The sequence below is a fragment of the Chrysoperla carnea genome, chromosome 1 (assembly GCF_905475395.1).
Source record: "Chrysoperla carnea chromosome 1, inChrCarn1.1, whole genome shotgun sequence".
Lineage (NCBI taxonomy): Eukaryota > Metazoa > Arthropoda > Insecta > Neuroptera > Chrysopidae > Chrysoperla > Chrysoperla carnea.
Window position 1 is genome coordinate 71,543,077 of NC_058337.1, and position 26,120 is coordinate 71,569,196.

Below are 26,120 nucleotides of genomic sequence, written 5' to 3' on the forward strand. Positions count from 1 at the left end.
TCGTCTATCACTTCTCTTCTTATTTCCAATGAAGTCAGTGCGGTGTAAGAAATTTGATCGAAATGAAATGATAGCATACCCATATAAACCACTCACCGCTTTTTATTTAAATTTATCACCATAAGTCTTAAATCATGAAAGATCCCCATTTCATACTATGTTCCAAATTTCCAATTTTTCTCAACGATCATTTTTGGCAATATTCACAAGAATATCTCTTTTTTCAAAATTCAAACACCTAGTGTATTTAAAAAAAGACACTTTACCAATTATAAGTGTACCTATATTTACAAATTATCATTATTTTAACGTTATCTTCCATTTGAAGAAGTTTTGCTGTTATAACTTGGACTAGCATAATTGCATCCTTGCCCTCACTAATATAACGCTGAAAAGTTTGTTTGGTTGAACGCGCTAATCTCAGGAACTACTGGTTCGAAATTCAAAATTATTTTATTATTGGATAGCCTATTTATCGAGGAAGGCTTTAGTCCGAAAAACATCACGCGCTAGCAATTTCTCGCTCGCTTCGGTGGTCGACATCGAAAACTACTGAATGGATTTTAATGCAACTTTACAATATAATGTAGCTTATTTATTAGAATAACACATAGACTATAATTTATAAAGGCAGATGTTACCCGCTCGCTTCACTGTACGATTTCTATTTTAAAAGCAAAATAATTTGGTTGTATAAGAAAAAGTAACATTCATTTCTAGTGTTATGCATGGGAGAATAATTAAGATCGTCCAGCGAAGCAGACGGGTTAGGCTAGTGATATTATAAGTCATTCAATTTCATTAAAAAAAAAATGTAGATAATAAAATGAATATTTTATATTTGGGATTCATTAAAAATAGTTCTCTCTCTAGATTTAGCTCCTCGAGTCCTCGTACAGTAGGTACTATCTACTGTCGGCGTGCTTTAGTAAATTTGGCACACGGCTTGCACCAAACCTGCACGATAAATCTAGGTTTATCACACATTGAGCTGCTTAAATATATAACTAAATAAACAACTTTTGATAAAAGTAGGATTAAACACAAAATTTGTACAACAAATGTAATAATTTTATTAACATATTTTCTAAAACAAAATCTACAGGAGATATTTAACAATTATTTTAAAAGTTTTTAACTAACTTTATTTTATTAAACAATGTTTACGAATTTTCCATGTAAAACACTTCAATATATTATATTTAATACATAATATTACGATTATAAATTTTTCTTGGTAAATAAACTTTTTTAATTTCAAAGAATTATGGTTAATTTAAAAATAATTTTTAAATAAATATACAACAGCATGTACCCAATATGGTACTGGTCGATTTGTATCTGCTTCATATGAATTATTATACAAACTGGAACACTCCTCATGTAATTTTTGTGCTAGTTCGTCACTTTTGGTAACAATTACAATTTGTGTCTCAAGATCACGTTTTACAGAACGTGCACCGAAATTTGGTGAGCCAATAAACGTTAAAACTGGATATTTGTGTTCAGGTAAATAATACCTAAAAATATTATGAGTTAAGACAAAATTAGTACCTGATGTGGAAAAAAAAACCACACATCTATGTTTACAGGCGTGTCGCAACGGATATTGAAATCTACCGAGTTCACGAAAAGTTTCAAACGTAAATTGTCTATTTTTATTAAAATAAATTTTCTTTTTGAACTTTTCTTCTATCTCTTATTACAATTTTGTAGATATATTTATTGAAAATGATAAGTGGATTGATTGAAAATATTAATTGAGTTCACGAAAACATTTTCAAATGTAAGTAATTTATTTTTAACGAAGTAAATTCTTTTTCTTTTGAATTTACTTCTGCCTCTTTCAATTTAAAACAAATTAATTGAAATGATGTGTGAAATCTATTGAGTTTACGAAAAAAGTTTCATACATAAGTTGTTCGTTTTGTATTTTAGAAACTTAAATTAATCACGATCCATGGAATTAAGAGATTTAGATTTTTTTGGTACGTCTTTGGAAATACTATTTACGTCTAGACAAACAATTCTTATTTGAAACATTTTTCGAAAACCGAATGGTTTATATGAAGAATACTAAATATTTCCCTCTCTAAATGATGCACGAAAATAGTTAAATTTTGAAGAGAGAATACAAAAAAAAAAAAAAAAACTTACCACAAGCCTTTTGCATGATACGTCCAACCAGGTCGTAAATATTCAAATAATCGAATACTATCACTTTTACCATTAAGACGATCCTGAAACTTTTTTGCCAACAAACTATAAGCAGCTGGTATTCCTCCAGCCGGACCTTTAGCTCCTTGAAATCCATTAGCCTAAATTTTTCAAATCCGTTTTGTAAATCTTTACTTTATAGGTTCGAAAATATAAAAAAAAAATACCTTTGGATGTGCCATTAAAACTCGACATTGCGCCGAACGTTTATCAATTAAAGTTTGCATATAATCATTGGTCAAATTAAAATATCCAGTGGCCAAATAAATTGTAGAATTTGGTTGAGCTCGGGAAAAAAAAGTTTTCGTTACTATACTATCATTATGCACGTTTAATTGACCCATTTCAACTAATGGGAAAATCCATGAATCCTTTGTGCTTAGAGTATTATCAAATTTTTGTACTTCAGCTGTACGATTTAATAAACTTTTAATCTTGGAACTTGCTTCATGTACAAATTTTTCTTGACTACCCGAATACGGTAAATGTGACCATTTCTTTGACAAACCAACGTTGTTTTGTTCATCAACATTTAAACTAAACTCTTGCACCGATGTAACTAATTCATGATAAAAATCTGCTAATTTTTTATCCTCAATTACATAATATCGATCTTGACGATTTGTGAAATAATCATTGGATAAATTTGCTCCACTAATAATTAAGGAGTCATCAAATATATACAATTTCATGTGTTGTAAGCCAACTAATTCAACCCAACGTGGGGGTAAAATTTTTCGATATAGCCCTCGCAACGCTGGTGTATGATACAATGATAAATTCACTGAATTTTTATGCTGTTGAATTAACGGCAAGAGAATGGTGCGAGAGTTTACGTCTCCGCGCGATCCACGTGAGAAATCTAATAAAATATTCACACTAAGTGTGCCATTTTTTAGGTAACGATTGTTTAATATTGTATCGACTAGATTTTTTTCTAATGGTCCTGTACCCAAATATAGACTTGCTAAGGTTATTCGTTTCGTTGCCGTCGAACATTTTTCCACTAAACTGTTATAAAAATGTTGTGGGGTGTTCATAATTTGAATGCAGGTGCTGTTCACTGGAAAACATGGAGCCAACGAATTTAACCATGTTATTGAATTACATCCAGTATCTGTTGTTATATAATTTGTTTTATTCAAATCTGTTGTAGATTGTTCAACTAACGTTGCTAACGCTCGTCTCAATATCATCTACAAAAAATCAGATTTTTAAATTAATAAAAATTCAATATAATTCAAATTTTCTATCAAAGAATTACATTTTTGTGTAATGAAATTAGAAAAAAAAATATGTTAAGCTTTTAAAAATAATTTAATTTGAATATTTCACTCATTGTTCCTTAGTAATAACATAAATCAAATTTTCAAATTTTGACGTTTAAAAATTGACATAATTAAATTTTGAAATGTATTCGACATTCCTGCTAAAGAAGACTCTATCTACCGAGTTAAATTGGAACTTTTTTACAGGTCACTTTAAAATGCATAGATATAAAATATGGTATGGATGCATAATGAATAAAACTTTTTTACAGAAGAATGAATGGTTCATTGACAATTTATGAGAAAGTATTGCTACACTAGCTTATTTTTTAAATGTGTACTACCCACAAGTATAAAACTAACTTTTAAAAAGTCACTAGTTCACTCATGAAGCTTATAAGAAACCTTCATGAGTTCACTTTTAACAAGTGCAGTTAGGACTTGTGGCACTATGGAAACGAACCCTTTTGAAGATATCGGTATTTGTCATATGTAGATTTCTAATTATACGCCATAAGTGTTTATTATGACGTTATAATTAGAAATCCACACATGACAAATACCGACATCTTCAAAAGGGTAAGTGCCTTACTCCAGGGGGCTTTTTGGACAACATTTCATACTCAGTAGAGTTGCTTATCTATTTATGTAATAAATTATCTCATGACAATTATTTGGAGATCAGAAAACATGTCAAAAGTACAAAATTCCTGAAAGAAATGCTATTGGATATGAGGAATAAAGTTTCATTGGATTTGTATTCAAAATTGGATCACTATGAGGATGGAGCAGTATATATAAATTTAACAGACAGAGATGTAAGAAGAACTATTGCTATTTTCAGAATGAACAGGTTTGTTTGGGAAAATAAGAAAAAGCGAAGTGGGGAGAGGATTTGTGTTCTGTGTAACGGAATTGAAACAGTCGAACATCTTATAGAAGAGTGCTATGGGACAGTAGGAAAAGAAAGGGGCGATCTTTACCGTCGCGGGTTGAATATAATACAAAATTGATTTTGGATGCTAAGAATATTGTAGATCTTAAAGCAATCTATAAATATTTACGCTTCATCTTGGACAAGCGCTCACAATATCTTTGAATTTCAATCTGCCTTGTTGTACTTGTGACCAGATTTCATTTTATTCATTTATTTCTGATGGCCCATTTAGTTTAAAATTTCTATTATTTATATGTTTCATGATGTTTCTTTTTTTTTTTTGTGTACTGTGTTATCTTTCAGTTTTATTCTGATTTTCTGTGTATAAGTTATATAATGTTAACAATATTACTTTGATTAACCAATTGGCATAAAGTTTATTATTATTATTAATAATTTATAATCTGTGCATATGGTAATCAGTTCAATCTGTAGTGTCAAGTAGGCAGGGTTCCAAGACATGAACATAATTATAGGACACTAATTTTTCCATTTTTGAACTATTTACATCCAAAACTAGTTAGTATATGTATCCATAACTAGTTTTGGATATAAATAGTACAGAATTACAAAATTCGTGTACTATAATAAATAACAAGTGAAAACAAACAATTGACTTACTTAATTGTTTAAATGCCATGTATAGACAGTGTTGATGACGAAATCGTTTGTTTTTTGACGTCACGTAAATAAATAAAGATATCCACTCTTAAATAGCCACACACACATAACTGATATTCCCACATTAATATACACTATACAATTTGCACCTAATTAGCGCCCTCTTGGGTAAACAGTGATGTTTACAAAAAAATGTTTCAAACAAAAGTTGTTTATTTTTTTATAAGGAACATATTTTACATTTAAGCTTTTGTTCTATCTCTGACGATTTAGAAGATGGGTCCTACGGACCCAAGACCCAATTGACCTATGTTGCTCATTTACGAACTCGATCTCACTTTTTATGTCCTAAGCACGCTATCAAAATTTCTTTTCGTTTTTGAGTAATCGTGTTGACAGACAAACGGACAGACGGAAAGGCGAACAGACAACCGGAAATGGACTAATTAGGTGATTCTATGAACATGGACTAATCTAAGTCTAGAAACATATGTTCCCTTATTAATGTCCGCGTTAGTTCGTAAAACTGCTACATAGCAACGCCACCAGTATCGAATCCAAACCACTGGCCAATAATTAATTAATTTTTTTTTTCAACAAATATTATTATCAATTAATTAATTTTTTTTATTAATTTAATGAAAATATAAATAGAATTTATACAAAATTAAACTTGTTTATTTATTTTCTACTAGCGGTATATTTGGATTCTACATATGTAGCGCTGTCTAGTGTTTAATAATGTAACTAAAACATTTTCATTAATAGACCCATGGTTTTGTCAGAAGACTATATATAGTATATGACTGTGGTTTGCCCACCATGGCAAGCCACGTCAAGGAATTTTGTTTAGTTCCCAGCCACTTATTCTTAGGCGCTGGGAAAGCTTCAATACAATCAATATAGACATAGAAAGGTACTTAATTTTATTTTTTTACGTCATATAGATCTTTTATCCAATTATATAGAGATCAGTGCAATTGATATATTTAAAATAGACTATGTGTCTGTCTTTGCTGCCTGTATCACCGTAACTCTTAAACGGGTTAAACGATTTGAATGCGGCTTTTTTTTAAAGTAATTTGAAAGAGCACTCTTGGCTATGTTTCAAGAAAATCTGAGGGGGAGACGTCAGGGAGTTTTTAAATTTTGTATATTTCACTTGCTTTAAAATGGATTAAATGCGTTTGGAAATGGTGTAAAATTGACCGTTTTTTTTATAAATTAACGAAAATAAATACAAAATTTCATAATCATTTTCATTCATTTTTCGTATCAATATATAACTATATTTTCGTATCTATAGAAATAAATAATTAATTATATAAATTAAAAAACAGTTTTTAATTACCTTAATTATTATTAATATTGCCAAAATTATATAAAAACTGTTCAAAAATGAAAACATAATTATGTTTGCTTACGTTTAGTGTGTATGTTTAAAATATTTTCACTTTAAAATAAAGTACAAACCCATAACTTTATAAATTACAGGGTAGTTCCCATCATATAAACTTATAAAAAAATATACTCAATATACTAAAAAGAAGTAGGGTACACAAAAATCCCCGACCTGTACTAACCGGAACCCATTCGACGCATGGTCAACCCGCGGATCACAGGTGAACGCAATCACAGGTTGAATGCATCAGCCTGCAATTTTTTGTCATTCGCGTTCACTCTGTGATTTCATTTATCCTATGATCCGAAACATGGCGATGCCTCTAATGGGTTCGAGATATATTTCTTGGTTCTTGGAGAATTGACATTAGTCAACGAAATGACAGAAATTATAGCGTTGCTGGCTTTCTTTCGCACCGAAGTGAATATGCAGTATAACAAATTACATAATTGTATTTGCCATTTTGTTAGATTTATTTTTTATAAATAAAACAGGTGTTAGAGGACTATTGCTACTTTTTGTTTGAGCAGATTTGGTTAACTTGAGTTGCTAGTATCCTTGTGTAGTGTCCATGGGTTCGTGTTAGCACGGGTCTGGTTCGGTTTTTGGCCCTTCGTTTATCTTTGGATCCGTGGTATCATTTTGCAAGCCTCTTTAAGGGTGCGTCTTAATTGTTAGCACGGATCTGCAGGTTTCCTGCGGGTTTTTGGCTCGACTTTCACCCTGTGATCTAGGATTTATTTATTAATGCAAAACATATAAGAAAATACGGTAAATACATTTATATTTAGTATGTTGAGTATATTTCTTTATATGTTTAAATGATGGGATACACCCTGTAATATATAAAGGTAATCTATATTTCATGGTAAAGTAAAAAATACTTTATAAACACCTAGGTAGAACTAGGCAAGGTATGCTCTTTTGCAGGTAGGAGTAGGATGGGGACATTCTTTCACTCTCTCGCACGGTACCCAGTCACCGCCATATTGCTTATTTATTTATAGTATAGGCGCTGAGTAGGTTTTCTATACAATTACAGGTCCTACCGAACAAGTAGTGTATTTTTTTTTTATATCGACGTATTTTGACCCGCTGAATCTGAATTTTCAGCTTGCTCATAGCTCAAAATGTGGGGAAAGTTGTTATAAACAAATAAATTGTTTATACGGCCATAACTCCTAAGTTATTGAAAATTTAGCATAATAGCATTCAACATGAAAAAGAAAATATTTTCTTTTTTTATTCGTCTTGATAGGACCAATAGAACCGGAGATATTATTAAAATTATAAACAAAAATTATATTGCACAATAGGTCGGCGCAAAACGCTTGGTTTAAAACCTCCATAGATTGGCCAATTAATAATATTTTTGTACTCATTTTAAAGGTATGAGAAAATCCCAAATAATTATATATGAGAAAATTGCAAATTTGTTCTAGTTAAGAATGTTTTTGTAGGTACTCAGCGCCTACACTATTCCGTTCGAGCTGTCAAATTGGTCATTGTTTTGTTTACATATTATTGCAAAGTCGAGTTGTCTCATAAAAAATTGAAAAAATCTGAGGCGGAAAAAGTTCATTAATCATTAATTATTCATTCATGTAAGGAATATTTTTCACACAAGGATTGTTCACACAAACGTATTCATGTTTTTTACAACATTTGAATCAAGCAGCGGGAAAAAGCTAAAATGGCGTTGATCGGCACATGCACGAACTGAACCAAAACTCGTCTTATATCGAGTATACCTACCTTGTCTAGTTCTACCATGGTCAACACAAGACATTATATACATACCATACAATAACATAACCTAACGGATACATACCTAGTAGTATCTACAAACTTTACAAACTAATAATATTAACATATAATTTTGATAATTGTTAAAGTAATTAAGGGTAAGCCAATTATGGTTCTTATCATTTAACCAATTATTTACTTCTAGATAAGAAAATAGTTCTAGATAAGTGAAAATGACAAAGAAATTTGAATTAATTTTATTTAATTAAATGAAAACTATCAATTTTTCACTATTTCCGCAAACAAATTCGTAATCTACGTAATAGTATATTACACATCTACTTAGCAAAAGTAAAGAATGTCCTTGGCTTGAAATGAGATCTGAGACTTTCTTTACTTGCTACCGTGGTGTGTATGCTATTTTTCTCCCCAGAGAGAGGCAGAAAGCGGCAACTTCGTTTTGCACAGCGGGACGAAAGTTGACACTGTGCACGGAGATAAGAAAAAATATGTTTTCTCTCCTCCAGCCAGAAAGTGTCAACTTTCGCCTCGCTATGCTAAACGTTGCCGCTCTCCGCCTCCATCGAGAAGAAAAATAGTATACACACCACGGGAACAAATAAATTATGTCTCAGATATCATGTTCATTGTCGAACAAAGCGTAGCCGAGGGTTTTTCTTTACTTTTGAGGGCGATTCTTTAGTCTTGTTCCCTAGATGTGTAATATACTTGAATTTGATTTTTTTCTGACGTTCTAGGAGCATTTTTAAGAAAAGTAACTAAACTGAATCTTTGCCGCTTTTTGCAAAGAGTTCAACTTAAAAAGTAGACATTTCGTTTTATACATAATAATTTTCTAACTGAAAAAATTATCTTTTAGATATGGCTGATTTCAACGATCTCCTGTTTCAAGCTGAAAAACTAGCTAATGATCTCGAAGGAAATGATGAATTACCTAAAGTTGACCGTAGTCTACGACAAGTTTTAGAAGCCTCCAATGAATTGTACGCCCGTGTTGCCCAATCAGGTGCACAAGATATTCAAGCTAATTTGTTACTTGGTTCAAAAGGTATCGATTTGCCACAAATCTCACAAAAATTAGAGAATTTAATATCTCGTAAAACTTTTGAACCACTTGAGCCAATTGCCGATTCTGATATCCATACATTTTTAAAGAATGAAACAGAAAGCGCCATTTTACGAATTATCTCCGAAGTTAACGAACGTGTAAGTAATTAATTATCTAGATTTCCGAGGCTACTGAAACTTTAATAGAAACTTAAGCAAACCATATTATATATTTTTCAATAGTTATAATGAATAACCAACATATGTCGATGTTTTTCGAAGCTATTAAACATTGCTTAAAACCCATAAAACGATTAAAAAGCAAACCATATTTTATATTTTTCAATAGTTAAAAGGAATAAACAATATATGCCGATGTTTTTCGAATTTATTAAACATTGTTTAAGGAGGGTCCCTCACCAGTAATAGAAAAAATAAATTAGTAGAAAATGATCCAAATTTTTAGTATGTTGTAGTTAACGATACATATTATTAAATCAAAAACAAATTTGGGTATCTTATCGATCAATTAAGAGAGTAATTAATTAATTAAAAATACACTAAATAACATAGCTAACATAATCATCCTCATATCATGCTATGCTATTTAGTGTATTTTTAATTAATTAATTACTCTCTTAATTGATCGATAAGATACCCAAATTTTTTTTTTGATTTAATAATATGTATCGTTAACTACAACATACTAAAAATTTGGATCATTTTCTACTAATTTATTTTTTTCTATTACTGGTGAGGAAACTTTCTTAAAACCCATAAACGATTCAATTTTCAGTTACAAATAAAAATATTAAAACTGATTTTTACTTATTTTATTACTTATCTTGCTATAGAAGAGCTGTGTACAACTCTAAGCGTTTTGGCGTCTTAGAAACTAATTTTGTCCTTATAGTTATGCTATTAATGAGTAATAATTTTTCCAGACATTGTCACAAGTTCAAGAACTTCAATGGGAGTATATTGAGAATGAATGGGATCAAGAGAAGTATAAATTGTTGAGCGCTATGACTGGACCATCGGAAGAATTTTTGAATTTAGATAAAACACTCCGTACATCCGTGTTACCTGAAGTACCATCACCATCTCCGCTAACCGTTGAAGAAACTTTATTTGCAAAGGAAATATTTAAATATAATAAATTCGTTATGGAGAATAATAAGAAAGTGTCTTTGGTTGAATGTTTTGCAAAGATAGCTAAAGACTTCCAAGATACGGTAATAAATATAGTAATTCTAAACTTAATCTGCAGCATATGATAATTCTAAATAAAACCAGAAAAAAGAGCTATTTTCCTAAATTTGTAAAAGTTCACTCACAAAGTGGTAAAAAACCTTCGCACAGTTCAGTAAAAATGAAAAGTTTATTTATATTTTATATTGAAAATATAATGCCTTTTGTTAAACGATATTTTCATTGATGTAATAATCGCGTAAGGTCTAATTATTTTTAATTAATGATTCAAAATAATTTTCTTATAAAACAAAAAAATTACTGCAACCGATTTATTTAATTTTTTTTTCAGAAAGTTAATGAAATGTGGGATATTCTAAGCTATATGCTGAATATTCCTCCATTACCAAGAAGTAAAGATCCTTTAATAAATCGTAGCACAGCACCTGGATGTAACTTTATCATAAAGGCAGCTCGGACATACTTAGAAGATAGGTAAATATATTTGAATTTTTTACCTGATTGCCTCAGAAGGAGAAGTTAATGTGTATTATTTGGATCGTTTGGACCCTAAACGTCTTGATGAATTTTAACGTAGGAGGTATCATTAGCTTCGTCTTAATTCTGCGTCTTAATAACTTTTAAGCGGTGAGAGTTGCAGAAAACGTTTAAATACAAAAAATGTTTATAAAATTTAAATTTTTCCGTGCCATGAATCTTCTTAATTTCTACCTGATGTTGAAATTAATTCGTTTTAAAGTATTTTAATATTTTTATATCAAATTGTAAATTTTTAATAGTAATATAGTCTGATATTATTTATGTTCATTTTTCCTGTATAATTCTCAGAATAATTTTTTATATTTTTTTTTTAGATACAAAATGTATATTAATAATGTTATTACGGAGGATTTACAAAATGCACGACGTGGAGGTGTACCTGGAACTTATCATCTTGTGCGTAGTTTTGTTGGATTACGTTTTCATGGTGATTATCTAGGTTTACAAGATGGTTTAATTGATGATCGACCCTTATGGCCAATGATCTATTACTGTATACGGTGTGGAGATTTTAAGGCAGCCCTTGAATGTATCAAACATGCTGGGTGAGTATTTCCCTCTATCTAAACTTCGAACTATCTAAGCGATCTTACGTGTTTTCGTACCTTCCAATTATGGTTTGTAATGCTTAGAAATATTGATGAGAGAAAAAAATTTGGTATAGGTGTTCATAAAATCACCTAGTTAGTCCATTCTATTTGTCCGTTCGCCTGTCTGTCTACCAGTCACCACGTCAACTCAAAAACGGAAGAGGGATGGCGAGCTGAAGTTTTTATAACATGTTCCAGACCTAAACACTAACCTACAGCTATGATCCTATCATGTACTGTAAATGTATATTTCGTTATAAAATTGTATCTTAAATTCTTATCGATTTTTATTCTTACGAATTTGTCAATTTTTAATATTTCCCTAAAATCAGGTTTTGACCAGATTATAAATTTATTTTTTAAAGAATGGCGTGTGAAGAACTTCAACCAATTTTAGAGGAATATAGCAAAACCAGTGACTTAAAAAAGATAAATAAATTAGAGCAAATGATTAAAATTCAATATCGACGCAGTGTTCGTAACACTACGGATCCATTTAAACGTGCTGTTTACTGTATATTGGGATGTTGTGATGTCGCAGATGAGCATTCTGAAGTAGCACAAACTGCTGACGATTATTTATGGTTAAAATTAACTTTAATTCGAGAGGATGCTGAAGGTGAAAAATTAACTTTCAGTGATTTACAAACAACTGTTTTGGAATATTATGGTAAGTAACGTTTGTGTTTAGTTTTTAAAATCGCCATTTTCGGTTCTACGTTTTCAAACTGCAATATGTGCAATTTATATATTATGATCCTAAAATAAATTTAAAATGGATTTTTGGATAATTTGTTATCCAATCTTGAAAGTGTTGGTCGGAAAACTAAAATATACAATCGATATGACTTTACGAGTGTACATGTTCTGTAGAAGATATTCACATATAAAAATTACGAAAATATAAAAAATTATCAATCCCGAATATTTTCATTTTGTTTTTTATTTTCAGGTGAAACACATTATCAAGCACATAAACAACCCCACTTATATTTTCAAGTATTAGCATTAACTGGACAATTTGAGGCAGCCATTGAATTTTTATCACGTATCGAACGTTATAGAGTACATGCAGTTCATATGGCAATTGCCTTAAATGAAATTTATTTATTAGCTTTACCACGTGATGTACAATCTCCATTATGTAAGATTTTACAGTTTAGTTAACAAATGCTGGAAAGGGGGAGGGGTAGACAGAAATTCTGGAATAAAAGGAATTTATTTTAAAGCTTTGTTTTGATTAGTTACGTGATAAAACTACTGAAAGCTTTTTGAATCTACAATTATTTTCAAACAATAGGAGGATTCGATGCTATGATTTTTGTTTGTTGAAAAAACGGTTAACAGAAGCTTCGAACTTATCGTATAAAAATTGGAAATCATTAAAGTTTCTTTATTAGATTTAACTAGTAACATAACTTTGCTTTTGATAAAATTATATTTTCAGTTTGGCAGTCTCTTTATTGGCAAATCGTTTACTCTCTCATTCTCTGTTGATTATTTTCGATATATAAGTGAAAACAAAAAAGAGAAACTTTTTCATCGCTCTTTTCTTTATCACAATACTTAGATCAAAGGAATTTTACTATGCCAACTAATAAAAAAAAAAAAAAGCACAGAAATTTCTGTCTACAACCCGTTTCATCATTGAGTTATTATTAATTAAAATACTAATTTTATGTTTTAGTATCGGAAGATCCTGGCGATCCCAAACCTGGTCGGCGATTAAATTTTGTACGTTTAATTATGTTGTATGTACATCGTTTTGAAATTACAAATCCATCAGAAGCAATTCAATACTTCTTTGTTTTGAGGTATACAATTTATTCAATTTTTTAGCCAATATTTAAAGTAGGATGATTTTAATTCAATATTTTTTCCAGAAACCTTGTTAATCTTGAAGGACAAAATCTATTTGCAGTTTGTGTATCCGATTTAGCACTAGAATGTCGTGATTATGACTTATTATTTGGAAAAATTCAAAGTAATGGTACCCGTTTGAAGGGATTAGTGGATCAATTTAGTTCGATTGGTATCAATACGCAAATGATTGCGGAAATGGTAGCAGACCAATTGAATCATAAGGGACTTTTTGAGGATGCTATTAAACTATACGATTTAGCACATGTAAGTAAATTATAAAAGATAAACTTATTTCAAAAAATAGTCCCATATGCATACTCATAGAATATGTAGATCAGACAATAGGGAAGTTTGTTACTTTTGTTCGTATTTTATTTTATTTTCGATCACACGCTAAAAAATATAAATAAGCCATAATCGTAAATGGTAAACTTTATAAAAAATTACTTAAGGGAAATTTAATTATGATAATATGGAAATTTAATTTTTATCTTTTAGTACATTATTCTGTTACACAAAAAACGCGCGGATGTACAATCCTTGCGTTTTTTTTTTTTACACTGAGTATACATACTCATTTAATGTTGGTAATTATAATCTTTATCAGTAGATGATACTAAACTTGATTAAAATATAAAATAATTTTCTGTAATTTAATGCAAAGCAATATTACTTAGTACATTTACTGACGTAATATACATATTTATTCTAAAATAGTATTGTTATAGACTTGGAGTCGCTGACACAAGATTTCCAAATCATTTGTTTCAATACGGCAACCCGCCGGTAGATCAAATTACGTAATTATTAAATAAAAAAAAATGATGGTTACACTGTTGATCGTCCCGGAGTAATCGAAGGGTAATTGCTACAGGCTAATTTTTTGAATGAATTTTCTTTCTGTCATTCTTGAAAATCATCATGTCATATTTTCCCAATGGTTCCAATTAACCGCCATATCATCGTAATTAAGCTGCATTTTATGGCGTTATGTCGGCTATTTGGATGTATCTGAAAAGTATGGCTTGATGATTTTCCTGAAAGGTATAAAGAAAATCATTAGATAAAAAAAGATAAGCTTCTTTTAATCCTTTTTCAATTACATGATTATTATTAATCATGATAGATATGAATGATTATGAATGATTACATGATTTGACCTATTAACGACTCTACTGTAATAAATTGAATGGAAATTTTGTGTCAGTGTCTCCAAGTCCATTATATTGAAAACTGAAATGCTTATTTTAAATATATTTTGCAGAAACATGAACAAGTTCTAAAATTAATGTCTACAATGCTATCACAAGTTGTACATCTTGCACCAGTACCTGGTTCAACGCGTGAACGTTTACAAATTTTAGCAGAGGAGCTAGCTTTTCGTTATGTGGGTGATTCGTTTAATTGTTCACGGCAAATTTACACAACATTTTATATATTAAAAGATTTACTCAACTTTTTCGATCATTATCACAATGGACAATATGTGTTAGCTTTAGAAGCAATTCAAAAATTACAAATAATTCCGTTATCGATGAATGAAGTGGATGAGAAAGTGAGCAATTTTAAGAGTTTGGAGAGTGAAGTGTGTCGTGTATTACCAGATATTTTGTTGGCTACTATGAATATTTTATATCATCGATATACTCACATCGATGAAGGTACAGAACATTTGAAAGGACGTATTGATGAAACTGAAAAACTTGCAGTGAGTATTTTTGCATTATAGTTTGTTTCTATTCAGATGTAAATATTTTAAAACAGCCGTCGAAATGAATTTTCATTTAATTGACATCCTTAAAAAGTGTCAATTATGCATAAGAAAGTTTTTCAGGCGCAAAAAGATTAATCCAAGTCGATATCAGAATCTGCTATACTATCCGTCCTATACATTCAATTCACACTAATAGACTAATCGTAAGCGCGTCAGACCTATGTCATAGCATTAACCAAAATATTTTTTCCTATTGAACTATGTACTATAGTATTTTATATGTATTTTAGAACGTTTGGATAACAAAAAACTAGAGTGTCAGGGTGGTGTTGAAAAATAGCCAATGCTACACTTTTGAAAAACGTAGCTAACTTAATATACATTATCAAAGCTACTTTTTTTAAGATATCTTAATCATTACTATTCATTATTGAATTCTACATAACATGCACCCGTTTCAGCACCACCTGTGAGATAGTGTTCATTTTTTTAACGTCGTTTCGCCAGTTGACGTACTCCTCGAGCTATTTTGATAAACAAGATTATCAATCATAATAAAATTTTTAAAAAATCAACAATAATCCAAACTAATTTGATCATTACCAATAGTACCATTTTTTCAGTCAATAGAATACTATCTGACTTTTTTCATCTCAATAGAGTGTGGAGTATGTCTACCAGAGAAATCATGTTAAAAAAAATTCTCCAAGTTCACAACCTTACAGGTGGTGCAGAAATGTGTACATATTATGTAGAATATGATGTTCCCAACTTCTAGAATTACCATATATCAGGAATGGGGATTCGTAAGGGAAAAATATTTGAATCGAACCGGCATTTTTTCCGATTAAATTTGATAAAATTTTGCCAGAAGAGGGATCGATGGAGACTTATTTGTCATAACATATATAAAACTAGCTGTGAACCATCCGCGCTTCGCCGGGAAACTTTAATTTTAAATACAAAGATTATTGTGTTATAATCTTCACTTCATTTTCCGTCACTTATCCCCCTTTTTCACAATTTTAACGATATTAATTTTTTGATGCGGAACCCTAATTTTTTGACATCCCATGTTACACGCTGATGATCAAGCTTTTTTTACGTGAAATAATTTTTCAAATCGGTTAAGTACCTAGTTATTCAGTTGATCTATTATAATGTACCCACATAAACTTTTATCCTCCTTTTCACCACGTTAAGAGTTAAATTTTTTAATTTCTTCGTTGGTGCTCACCTAAAGTGTCAAAAAAAGCCCCACATATCAATTTACATAATCTGTATTTTTTTATAAAAATATTTTCATGGGATTTCCATACACAAACTTTCATCCTCTTTTTCACCACCTTAGGAGTTAAATTTAAAAAAATCCGTTAGGGAGCGTCTACATCGCAAAAAGAGTAACTATGCTTAATTTCAAGTCAATCGGGAGCATAGTTTTAGAGATTTCGTGATAAATCCGTGAGTCAGTGGTATTTCGCTTATGTATATGCAGATTTGTTTTAATTTTCAGCTCTTACAAATTGATTATTAATTACTATTTTGATTATAAATCATTGATGTTGATATAAATTCTATTATTCAATGCCCGTCTGTAACGCTTGAAAAGCTTTTGTGAGGATAAACCCATAATTTCAGTAAATTAACTTTTGATTTTCTTTCAGCAACTACATTTTCTACGAGATCAAGCCAAAGCATTAACGAGTTTTGCAGGAACATTGCCATATCGTCTACCTGGTGATACAAATATTCGTTTAGTTCGTATGGAAATTTTAATGCATTAAGGTTTTTTGTACTACTTTTTATATCAAAATAAAAACACAAAATTTCAATTACACAATAAAAATGAATTTTATTAATTTCGAATATGATTCTTAAGCCACAAATTCATTAATATCACATGCAGTTGGTATAATACTGGTTATTAAAATACCGGAAGTAAAACCATCATATTTTCCTTCTTTCATCTGAAATAGAACAAAAATTAAATATTTGAATTAAAAATTTCAAGTCTTCAAGATTAGATAAAAAACTTACCGCTCTATAATCTAAAAACATTTGTTTAAATCTTAAGAAATCTGTAAAAGTCAAGAGCATTTCGAATATTTCTCCTTCTAGTTCGTTATCCAAATCTGAATTATCATATTTTTGTCTGCAATTTCCAAAAAACGATTAATTGAGTAAGAGATACATCAATGAAAGTCTATGGTATGTAAAATAATTAACTATTATGGTACAATCCTTATATACAATTTTTTATTTAAACCTTAAAAACTAAAAGAGGTGAGTGCGATACCCCTCTTTTTGTGTTTATTATATAGCCTAATTTGTGCGAATTAATCTGATATTGAATGATACCAACGTTGGATCTGGGTTGTCTATAAGTTTTTCTGAACAAGAGTCAATTGACAAAATGCGGTCCTCGAATTTTGCATACTCAATTCTAGCGCCTGCTCTATATAACAATAAAAGAAAAATTTAGTTGGAGACTACGTACTCAAGTTGTCTAAGAAAATCTTCCATACAAAATCCTTGAATTTTACTTGTAAGATGAGTATCAATATAATTTTCAACAGTTTCCACATACTCCTTGAATATATCCATATATATGAATTTATTTTCATCTAAATCTTCAAATTCTGTCCAATATTTATCCAAAAAGTTATTTGTTAAACATTGAAAGTTATCATCCATTACTAAATCTTCAATATGCCCAATAATTACATCAAAATATAAATCATCTGAACGATTCTCGTCATTATTTGTTTCTAATATAATTTCCTCAAAGTCCATACTTTGATCACTGTCATCGCCTTTTTCATTCATTATGTTTCGAGCGAGTTTATTTTTGTAAAAAGAAAAACGGTAGAAAAAATTTATTGCATTTAAGTTAATGATACAAGTTACACTGTTTACAATTTCGTTTCTATGGTTACCATCTACGTAAATAAGGGGCAAAACCTCGCGAAAAGAATGAGAGGTAAATATCGGCATGAATTGCGATAACATATTCATCTTTTTTACGAGCAGAATACAAAAATGGGAATAAAAACAAAAGTGAAAAAACATAATTGGTTGAGTAAATGGTTGAAACATAAGAAATATTGATGGTAAGAAAAAAATTTGGGTATAAGTGTTAAAAATCCCCTAATTAGTTCATTTCCGTTTGTTTGCCCGCCCGCCCGTGACCACGATAACTAAAAAACGAAAAGACATAGAGTTCTATAAAACCAAAGTGGCACTGAGCAAGAGATATAATGTATGTGCATCTCATATCTACACTCTCTCTTGCTCAGTGTCACTTTGGTTAGATAGAACTATACAAGGGGAAATTTTTATAGCGTGCTCTTACCGTAAACTGTTTAAACATCTGCTCAATTTTAGGGTTAGCGGACATTTTTGTACAGTTGCTAGGGAATTATTAGCTTTTACACCTAAAAATTGTATAAAAATATTAATATTTGTTGACAATTGCAGAAAAAAAAGTTTATATGCGTTTTGCTCTCAGAGGTTGAAAATACAAAATGCCGGCTTAGGGGATATAGGGAGGGCACAGGATAAGGAGTTAAGCCAGCTTTTTATGTTAAAGGCCTCGAAATTTGTATATATGAGATTTTGAGATCGTTTAAATTATTAATCTGTGGTCAAAATATCAAAATTTAAAATAGTAGTTACAAAATGGCGGATTAGATATCTTTGAACATCCCACCCATACTTGAGTTATTTTACCGAGGCCAACATTTAAAGAAAAAAATACGTTTTTAATGCACACAGTTTAATTAAAGTGGTTCAATCCTTTAAATCTGATTTAAAATAAGTTATATTTAGAAAAAATATAAATTCGAATCAATTGTACTATTATTAGGCTAAAAAACACACTTTGAAGTTAAAAAAGTTGGCTTCGGTAAAATAACTTAAGTATGTATAGTTACGAAAATACGTGCTCCACTCGATATAGAAGAATAAGAATTTTGAATATTTTGATAATCTTAACCAAAGAGCATAGGATAGAGGAGAAGCAGCCCATATGAGCTAATGTAAAATCGTAGTATACGAGTTTCAGCGCCTCTACCGAGTCAGGCTTTCAAACTTAATAGTTAATAGTCACCCCCGCAAAGTAGTTAAACTTAATAGCCATACCCGCAAAGGCCTACAAACTTAATAGTTGATCGCCTCAGACTCCAGATGTCACTTATAATTATACTTCTGCTTCTTGTCTATCCTATAGTCTTTGATCTTAACGTATACCTAATGGTGCTTTAAATCAGCATGATGCAGTTCTTAAAGAGGGGAAGTGTTGTAACATCTTAAAAGATTACTAGAAAAGGGGGAGGGGGTATATTTATTGTACTAAACATGAAGATTATAAGACCTTCATGGTTATGAAGTTCATGGTACTAAATGACAAGCATTTTAAAAAAATTGATAAAACTTATTCAAGTATTTTATTTAATCCCTATCCATAATAATACAGTTTTTATTGTTCAGAACTGTGATGGAAAAATTATACTCACGCCATCCCCTCACATAAGTTACCAAATTCATTAACATTAAATAATAGAGCGATAAATAATTAATTTTGATTAAAAAAGAAATATTAAATCAATTTTTATTCGTATTATACACAAAAAGTATTAAATATATAGAGAGGTTTTACTTTAAAAAAGTTTTGAACAGAACGTAACGCTATCTACAATTAAAAAACTTCAAACAATTATTCAAAATAAATTTCAGTTGAAGTTTATGGTTTGCATGCAATCGAAAGTTCTCCAAAAAAGTTTGAGTTGTGATTTACTAAAAATGGATGAAACTTATGTGTATGAAAAATCAGTTGAAGATCGTTTAAGTGATTACAATGAGATACTTCGCATTGATGGACGAAGTATTCCAGCATCACAAATTCAACGCGAATGGTCGTATCACCTTGAATTGGCTATTGATCCTGCTGGATGGCAAGCACTTTGGAAAATACCCCAAAAAGATTGTGAGTTTTATGAAATTGCTTATCCAAATATTGTCATTGTTTACGTGGAAGATATATCATTCATTACCTTAGTTGCACGAGCTAAGGTCATCGCTGTAAAAAATGACATCCATTTACCAGAACAGTTAGAAGTGAACTTAATAGATTTATATCCGACCATCGAACAAGATCAAACAATTGCGTTAAATATGTCTTCAACAGCAGAGAATATCGATATGCTACGTTATTTTTACAATAACGTATGGATGCCTTGGGATCAGGATGATGATGAAACTGACTGGCCTAGTGTTCACTTAGAATCTCGAGTACGACTCAGTTTTGATTTAAAATCAGGGTCAATGCCGCGTAATGTTTTAGTGAAGATAAAATCATTAATTAATGAGGGAAAATCGATTATCGATAAACTTCGAACACTTGAAGAGGACTTAGGTGATTGTGATGAAATCGAAGCTGTAAATCCAAAGAAAATTTATGAACTAACAACGTTGAATATTCGTTTAGTTCAAATTCGTACCGAATTTGAGATATACGAAAATGTAGAGCTACGCAAAGTTTTGATTAGTGAACAAAAACAAGAAATAATTTTATCTAAACCTAAAAATTGGGTGGTTTTAACATCGAAATCAATTTCAGAACATATTAAATATTTACAAGCGTATGAAAATCTAAATCCAGACACAGTTCCACAAACTGCAGTGACCCTAAAAAATGCTTTACGAAATGCTAACATTTTTGATAAAATTTACTTAGATAATGGAATTTATCAAGTAAATTCTTTGGATAATTTGGAAAGTGGTGGTAAAATTCAAGGACTCTTTGATAGTGTCATTATTCATGATGAAGATAAAGTGATCACTCTTTTCGAGATATTCGGTAAAGATGTACAATTTGAAAATTTACATTTACGGTTAAAATATGCAACCACCGGTATATCAGTAAAGCAAGGTCGGGTTATTATGAAAGATTGTACATTGAATTGCGAAGAAAAATCGTTTATTCGGCAGGGGATTCTTGTACATTCGGGCTGTGAATTAATTATGGAAAATTGTAACCTTAGCGGTTTTAATTTTGCGATTGTTTGTAAACCAAATGGGAAAATTCATTTATCGAATTGTACATTGAAACAGAACAATACTGGAATTATGTTATTTGATGGATCGAACATTACAATTGAAGATTGTTTTATTCAAGAATGCCTGGATTATGGAATATGCTTTGAATCATTAAATATGCCGAGTGGAATTGTGAATATAGAAGAGTTTAAAAGGTAATAGTTATCTAGCTAAAGCTAAAGCATGTACATATATGTAATATGCAATTCGGAAGTAAATTCTCGTTTATTCTAAAACGCCACACTTAAATTATTAAGATATCTATTAAATGTTCAAAATGATGTTTTTTCCTTATGTGGTAATTAATATCATTTTTTTACGATTGACAAATTTGAGAATATTATATACCATTATAAGTTGCCCAGATTTTTTTGCGAAAGTTTTGCTCAATTGTATGTACAAATGTTTGAAACAAAATTTGTTAGTAATTTTATATGAAATATTTTCCATTTCTAAATATTACATGGTCGTATGTTACAACGTTTTCTTTTATAAAGTAACAAATAATTTTTGTTCGGAACATATTTCCGTAAACTTAAAATAAAATCTTGTTGTTACATTCGATTTCCACCGAATTAAGTTATAGGGAAATTTGTTCATAACAGAAGTTTCTCGTTAATTTATAAATAATACCTTTCCAATATAAATTTGCCTTTATAATCTTGAGAATTTCAATTTTCTTCATTTAAAAAAAAATAACGAATTTTATTTTACAGTGTTCCAGGAATCTTGTTATCTAATATTAAACTAGAAAATAATATCAAAGGTGATATAAAAATAATCGAAAAGAAAACTAGTATCAAACAATTGTGTGCTGGAGTAACACCAATGAAAAAAAGTCATTTTAAAGAAAATTTACAAGAAAAACTATGTGATTTGAAAGATGATGTTGACATGGAAGGGATTTCTCCATTGAGCTGAACTTATGTACTACAATTGAAACAAATATGTTTATAAAAATGTGATTAAATAATTACTTATACTAACAAATTTTTTAATTATGTTAATGTTAATTTTATAAAATTTAATAAAACTTTTATAATTTTTAAAATAAGTAGTCTTACTAAAAGCAGTAATTCATCTCACCCTTTTTCATAACACGGCTCCCTAAATTAGAAATAAGATCCAACACCCCCTCTGCCAATTGAACACTTTAGTAACCAACAGTACTTTCTTTAAGAACCATTACTTATTCTTATAGCTAGATTTTCTACGAAGGATAATTGAACATTTTATTTACTTGCTTGTAAAGCATAAATTTAAAAAAAAATAAAATGAGCGGGTTTTGGTTGCATATTTTTACACAGCAAATCAATATTCGATACAATATCCGCCTGATAATACTCTAAATTACTTTAGAGTACCAGCATAAACTTTCTACGTCCATGATCAGTGCTAAGTTAACCCATATTAGGAGCCTTAGATAATGCAACTCTCGGCGGCCCCTCTAGGCAATGCAAAGATATTTCTTGTGATCTTTTCCCAGCTGCTCTAGACAGTTTCCTAATCCGCAACTATCCATGAGTATTCTTCAAGAAAGCTTCCTTGAAGAATACACATGGATGACTAACAAATGTCTATCATTGTATTAGGTAATTTTCATAAATAACTCACAATGACAGTAATAGGTAATGATAGTAATAAAATTAAGAATATGTGATAATGGGGTCCAAATTCAAAGCAATATGGTTACATATCCGATAACTGGATTTTTCCGGAATTTCTTTATCGGCTTTTAGTAGATGCTGTTATGACGCTGATGATACCAGAGAGAATTTGAGCGGAAGAAGGTTACAATATTTTTTTTTTGGCATTTCTAAAAAAAATATTAACATCAGTCGATTCAATTCGATTTGGGGCTTTTAACTTTGTATAAGGTTGCCTTTTTTTTAATAATTGAATTAGAAACAAATCTTTGCAGATTATCTGAATCAGTTATCATGTTATATATCTTGTACATAACGGAGATTATGGTAAAAATTTGGTAATAAATCAATGGTGATAGACTTCGCTTTTCGAAAAATAAACCAGTTTCTTTGGATGGAAAATTTGTTTATATTTAGATCGCTCAGAGTGTTTGCAATTTTTTTTCAGATCAATGTGAAACTTCGGTTCTCGAAAGATAAGCCAAAGTTTCTTTGGCTGGAAAAGTTGTTATTTTTAGAACCATCAGATTGGAGTTTTGCAATTTTTTTAGTTATTGTGTTCTAAAATTTAAGCATTCTTCTATTGAGATTAATTTTTGTACTGTTGTACGCCGTAGATTTACTGAATATAGAATACGCATTTTTATCTACTAATGTTTAATTGAAATGAAAACAATTTTTTGCAAAAAAAAAAAAAAAAATGCAAAATTACATCAATGAACAATGAAAAAAAGGATTTTGATCTCTAATAATTTTGCAATCAAACCTGCATTTTTTGCAAAAAGTTCCCTTAAGAAAAATAAAAACTTATCTTGTATCCGACAGATTGGAGCAAATGGGAAATTTTGGTTTATAGGGATGTAAGTGAGACATTCGATAAATATTTAAGACAATAAACAAACACATCTTAACTGGATGAATCCATTCGGTAAAAAATTGAACGAGTTATACCAGTTTGAAGTTTGTGTTTTCCCGATTTTCAAAGAGAAATGATTTGCTAAAATTTTTTCATTTAGCGACCTAAATATCCATTTTGAGCCAAACTATCAAGAGATTAAACTTCTAGAAAACAAAAAAAATAGAATTTTTTCTTGTAGTCCATATAAGATATGATGTCATCCGCCTGAGATATATGGATTAAAAGGGTCAAAAACGAGGTTCTTTTTATAGCAGTTTTTGCCCTGGATTCTGATGGAAAAAAAACTATGCTTTTTTGGCTCTTAAATGCATGTATTTTTAACGAAAATCTTTTAACTTACACAAACTCTTAACTGGTATTTCTCATTCAATTTTTGACCAAATTTGATCATACGGATATTATTGGTTCTAGTTCATGTTATCAACGAAAATTAATATTTTTGATTCTCAATAAAAATCACACTTGCACACTAAAACCAAGATTTTTCGGTTCCCTAAATCGATATATACTCATATACAATCGTGTGATCAGCGTACCTTGGACTAAGTTAACTGTTGGTTAGTATGACTTTTTAGGTTTTTTAATGTAAATATCTCACCCTTTTATTAGACGGGAGGACGAAACTATTCATTAAAATTAAAACATATCGTAAAAACATAAACTTTATTCCTTAAAAATTAAATACATATAGTAATTGTAAAAAAAATCAAATATACTCTAAAACGGTTGAGGTAAATTCTTTACCTCTGAAATACACTCATCGTAGAGCTCTTTGTAGTCAGGATGATCACGAATAAGCACCATTAAAGATCCACGTTTGACCCCCATGGCTTGTCCTAAATCAGCTCGACATGGAGTGTAACAGTAGGGTATGGATTTATCCTCACAAACACCAGGTAAATGACACATAACTTCAATTGGTGTAACATCTCCAGCAAAAATTACCAGCCCGGTTTCACCTTTACGGATTCTTGTTTGTACATCCTTTAAACCGTTTCGTAAGAATGTTTTTTGTTTACTCGCTGAAATTAAACGACACAAAAAAAGTTAATTTTGATGATTTTTGAAAATTACAATTTGCTTTACCTTTTTTAATTAATTTGTGAATTTTTTTGGTTAATTTCTTTGGAGCCATTGGTTTTGCAATAATACTAACATTTTCTAATTTTTCTTCGTAAGATAAACCTTCATCTTTTGCTGAACTTTCATCCGCAGCCGATACATTTTCTTCCGATTTACTTTTACCCATTTTAATATTAGCAAAAAACACGTTTTACAAATTGTTCTATCTTTTAGGTTAATCTAAACACATGTTCTCGTTTTGTTCGATTTCAAAATAAATGCTATTGGTTTGCATAGAACGCATTGTGCTACCCTCTATTGGAGTTTTGATTCACTAGTATTTAAAAAAGATTAAAAATTCGAAACGCATTTTGAACCAAAAAAATATAGAAACTGAAAATAAAATTGCAAATTTTTCGTTTTCGCAAACGTAATTCGAAAATTTTCAAGATAATTCGATAGAATTCACGAAATAATAATTTTTAAAATTCGTCAGTCAAATTTCTTATAGATTATCTTGGGCGTTTGCAGAGAGTAGGCAATATATAAGGTACCTTTTGACTAGTAGACTTTTCAATATTATGTTAATAATCTTATGGATTTCAAACCATTTCAAATGCATTTTTCATTTATCTTGATTTAAATAATGTATTGAAAATATTTTGCGTTCATCGTCCTATTCATATTTAGCGGGCAGTTCTCGTTATGTAAAAAAGTTCGTAGCGTCGGTAATGTTTCTACGAGAACACAGAGTGAGGTTAATATGAGTGCGAAATTGAATTTTTTAATTAAAAAACGTTATTTTTCATCGTCAGTGCGTGTAAATAAATCTTTTTTTGTAACTACACCAATATTTTATGTAAACGCAGGTAAGATTTATTCATTAATATAATACAGTATTTATTAAAATTTTGGTATTGACTTGAATAGTATTTCCTTGAATTAAATTTGTAATTAAAATTTCAATCTATCGGTAATTCAGAAATTCGTATCATCTCCCTTACATTTAGTTTTAATCAAGTTTAATAGATATCAGTCGTATCGAAGATTGAACAATTATTTATTATGCATTGTTGTACATGATTTGTAATTTTTTCATGAAACTTAAATTGGCTCGTGTTTAAAACATGATTTTTAAATTGTGGTTTTCCACTTTTAAGGGAATTATTTTTGCTAATTATGAATGATTAGTATATACATCGAGGTTTGCGTTAAATCG

At 30.1% G+C, this 26,120-nt stretch overlaps 6 protein-coding genes across 9 annotated transcripts in view; 3 read left to right on the top strand and 3 right to left on the bottom strand.

The window, feature by feature from the left end:
• Positions 1 to 1,257: 1,257 nt before the first annotated feature.
• LOC123301602 (CDP-diacylglycerol--glycerol-3-phosphate 3-phosphatidyltransferase, mitochondrial) lies at positions 1,258 to 6,474 on the bottom strand. Of its 2 annotated transcripts, none has more exons than XM_044884435.1 (4): positions 6,395 to 6,474; positions 2,385 to 3,413; positions 2,158 to 2,318; positions 1,258 to 1,520 (listed from the first exon to the last, which is right to left on the bottom strand). In XM_044884435.1, exons 1-4 carry the CDS (start codon positions 6,449 to 6,451, stop codon positions 1,277 to 1,279), a joined length of 1,491 nt encoding a protein of 496 aa, XP_044740370.1. In that variant the 5' UTR covers positions 6,452 to 6,474; the 3' UTR covers positions 1,258 to 1,276. The 2 variants fall into 2 exon arrangements, with proteins under 2 accessions (XP_044740370.1, XP_044740378.1); XM_044884443.1 differs by lacking the exon at positions 6,395 to 6,474 and adding an exon at positions 3,482 to 3,612.
• Positions 6,475 to 8,213: 1,739 nt separating this feature from the next.
• On the top strand, positions 8,214 to 16,992 carry LOC123301581 (nuclear pore complex protein Nup93-like). 3 transcript variants are annotated; one of them, XM_044884416.1, is made up of 11 exons: positions 8,214 to 8,349; positions 9,072 to 9,418; positions 10,204 to 10,494; positions 10,803 to 10,945; positions 11,326 to 11,556; positions 11,967 to 12,271; positions 12,554 to 12,745; positions 13,289 to 13,415; positions 13,485 to 13,728; positions 14,729 to 15,172; positions 16,843 to 16,992. In XM_044884416.1, exons 2-11 carry the CDS (start codon positions 9,074 to 9,076, stop codon positions 16,960 to 16,962), a joined length of 2,442 nt encoding a protein of 813 aa, XP_044740351.1. In that variant the 5' UTR covers positions 8,214 to 8,349; positions 9,072 to 9,073; the 3' UTR covers positions 16,963 to 16,992. The 3 variants fall into 3 exon arrangements, with proteins under 3 accessions (XP_044740351.1, XP_044740359.1, XP_044740343.1); XM_044884424.1 differs by lacking the exon at positions 8,214 to 8,349 and adding an exon at positions 8,946 to 8,966; XM_044884408.1 differs by lacking the exon at positions 8,214 to 8,349 and adding an exon at positions 8,995 to 9,016.
• A 16-nt stretch (positions 16,993 to 17,008) lies between these two features.
• LOC123301619 (ADP-ribosylation factor-like protein 2-binding protein) lies at positions 17,009 to 18,032 on the bottom strand. Its single transcript, XM_044884454.1, has 3 exons — positions 17,676 to 18,032; positions 17,216 to 17,330; positions 17,009 to 17,145 (listed from the first exon to the last, which is right to left on the bottom strand). The coding sequence occupies exons 1-3, from the start codon at positions 18,002 to 18,004 to the stop codon at positions 17,053 to 17,055; spliced, it is 537 nt and encodes a 178-aa protein (XP_044740389.1). The 5' UTR covers positions 18,005 to 18,032; the 3' UTR covers positions 17,009 to 17,052.
• Positions 18,033 to 19,895: 1,863 nt separating this feature from the next.
• On the top strand, positions 19,896 to 22,243 carry LOC123305074 (protein nessun dorma). The gene is made up of 2 exons (XM_044886685.1): positions 19,896 to 21,429; positions 21,991 to 22,243. The coding sequence occupies exons 1-2, from the start codon at positions 19,922 to 19,924 to the stop codon at positions 22,193 to 22,195; spliced, it is 1,713 nt and encodes a 570-aa protein (XP_044742620.1). The 5' UTR covers positions 19,896 to 19,921; the 3' UTR covers positions 22,196 to 22,243.
• A 2,267-nt stretch (positions 22,244 to 24,510) lies between these two features.
• Positions 24,511 to 25,205, bottom strand: LOC123305655 (H/ACA ribonucleoprotein complex subunit 2-like protein). The gene is made up of 2 exons (XM_044887433.1): positions 24,926 to 25,205; positions 24,511 to 24,861 (listed from the first exon to the last, which is right to left on the bottom strand). The coding sequence occupies exons 1-2, from the start codon at positions 25,086 to 25,088 to the stop codon at positions 24,557 to 24,559; spliced, it is 468 nt and encodes a 155-aa protein (XP_044743368.1). The 5' UTR covers positions 25,089 to 25,205; the 3' UTR covers positions 24,511 to 24,556.
• Positions 25,206 to 25,443: 238 nt separating this feature from the next.
• Positions 25,444 to 26,120, top strand: part of LOC123301211 (methionine--tRNA ligase, mitochondrial) — a gene marked incomplete at its 3' end in the record, with an annotated part of 158,096 nt that continues 157,419 nt past the window's right edge. Inside the window, exon 1 of the mRNA XM_044883949.1 lies at positions 25,444 to 25,770. Coding sequence (XP_044739884.1) covers positions 25,665 to 25,770 — 106 coding nt within the window. The remainder of the gene's footprint in view (positions 25,771 to 26,120) is intronic.

Bases quoted from the DNA above. Each gene is read 5' to 3' on its own strand.
- LOC123301602 (XM_044884435.1), bottom strand. From the start codon at position 6,451: ATGTTTTCATTTTTGAACAGTTTTTATATAATTTTGGCAATATTAATA. The intron at 3,414-6,394 runs GTAATTAAAAAC...GATTTTTTGTAG, and splicing joins CAATATTAATAATAATTAAG to ATGATATTGAGACGAGCGTT. The intron at 2,319-2,384 runs GTATTTTTTTTT...TGAAAAATTTAG, and splicing joins TTTTAATGGCACATCCAAAG to GCTAATGGATTTCAAGGAGC.
- LOC123301581 (XM_044884416.1), top strand. From the start codon at position 9,074: ATGGCTGATTTCAACGATCTCCTGTTTCAAGCTGAAAAACTAGCTAAT. The intron at 11,557-11,966 runs GTGAGTATTTCC...TATTTTTTAAAG, and splicing joins GAATGTATCAAACATGCTGG to AATGGCGTGTGAAGAACTTC. The intron at 12,746-13,288 runs GTAAGATTTTAC...TTTATGTTTTAG, and splicing joins TGATGTACAATCTCCATTAT to TATCGGAAGATCCTGGCGAT.
- LOC123301619 (XM_044884454.1), bottom strand. From the start codon at position 18,004: ATGAATGAAAAAGGCGATGACAGTGATCAAAGTATGGACTTTGAGGAA. The intron at 17,331-17,675 runs GTACGTAGTCTC...TGGAAATTGCAG, and splicing joins GATTTTCTTAGACAACTTGA to ACAAAAATATGATAATTCAG. The intron at 17,146-17,215 runs GTAAGTTTTTTA...GTTCTATTTCAG, and splicing joins TGTTTTTAGATTATAGAGCG to ATGAAAGAAGGAAAATATGA.
- LOC123305074 (XM_044886685.1), top strand. From the start codon at position 19,922: ATGGTTTGCATGCAATCGAAAGTTCTCCAAAAAAGTTTGAGTTGTGAT. The intron at 21,430-21,990 runs GTAATAGTTATC...TTTATTTTACAG, and splicing joins AATATAGAAGAGTTTAAAAG to TGTTCCAGGAATCTTGTTAT.
- LOC123305655 (XM_044887433.1), bottom strand. From the start codon at position 25,088: ATGGGTAAAAGTAAATCGGAAGAAAATGTATCGGCTGCGGATGAAAGT. The intron at 24,862-24,925 runs GTAAAGCAAATT...GTTTAATTTCAG, and splicing joins TCACAAATTAATTAAAAAAG to CGAGTAAACAAAAAACATTC.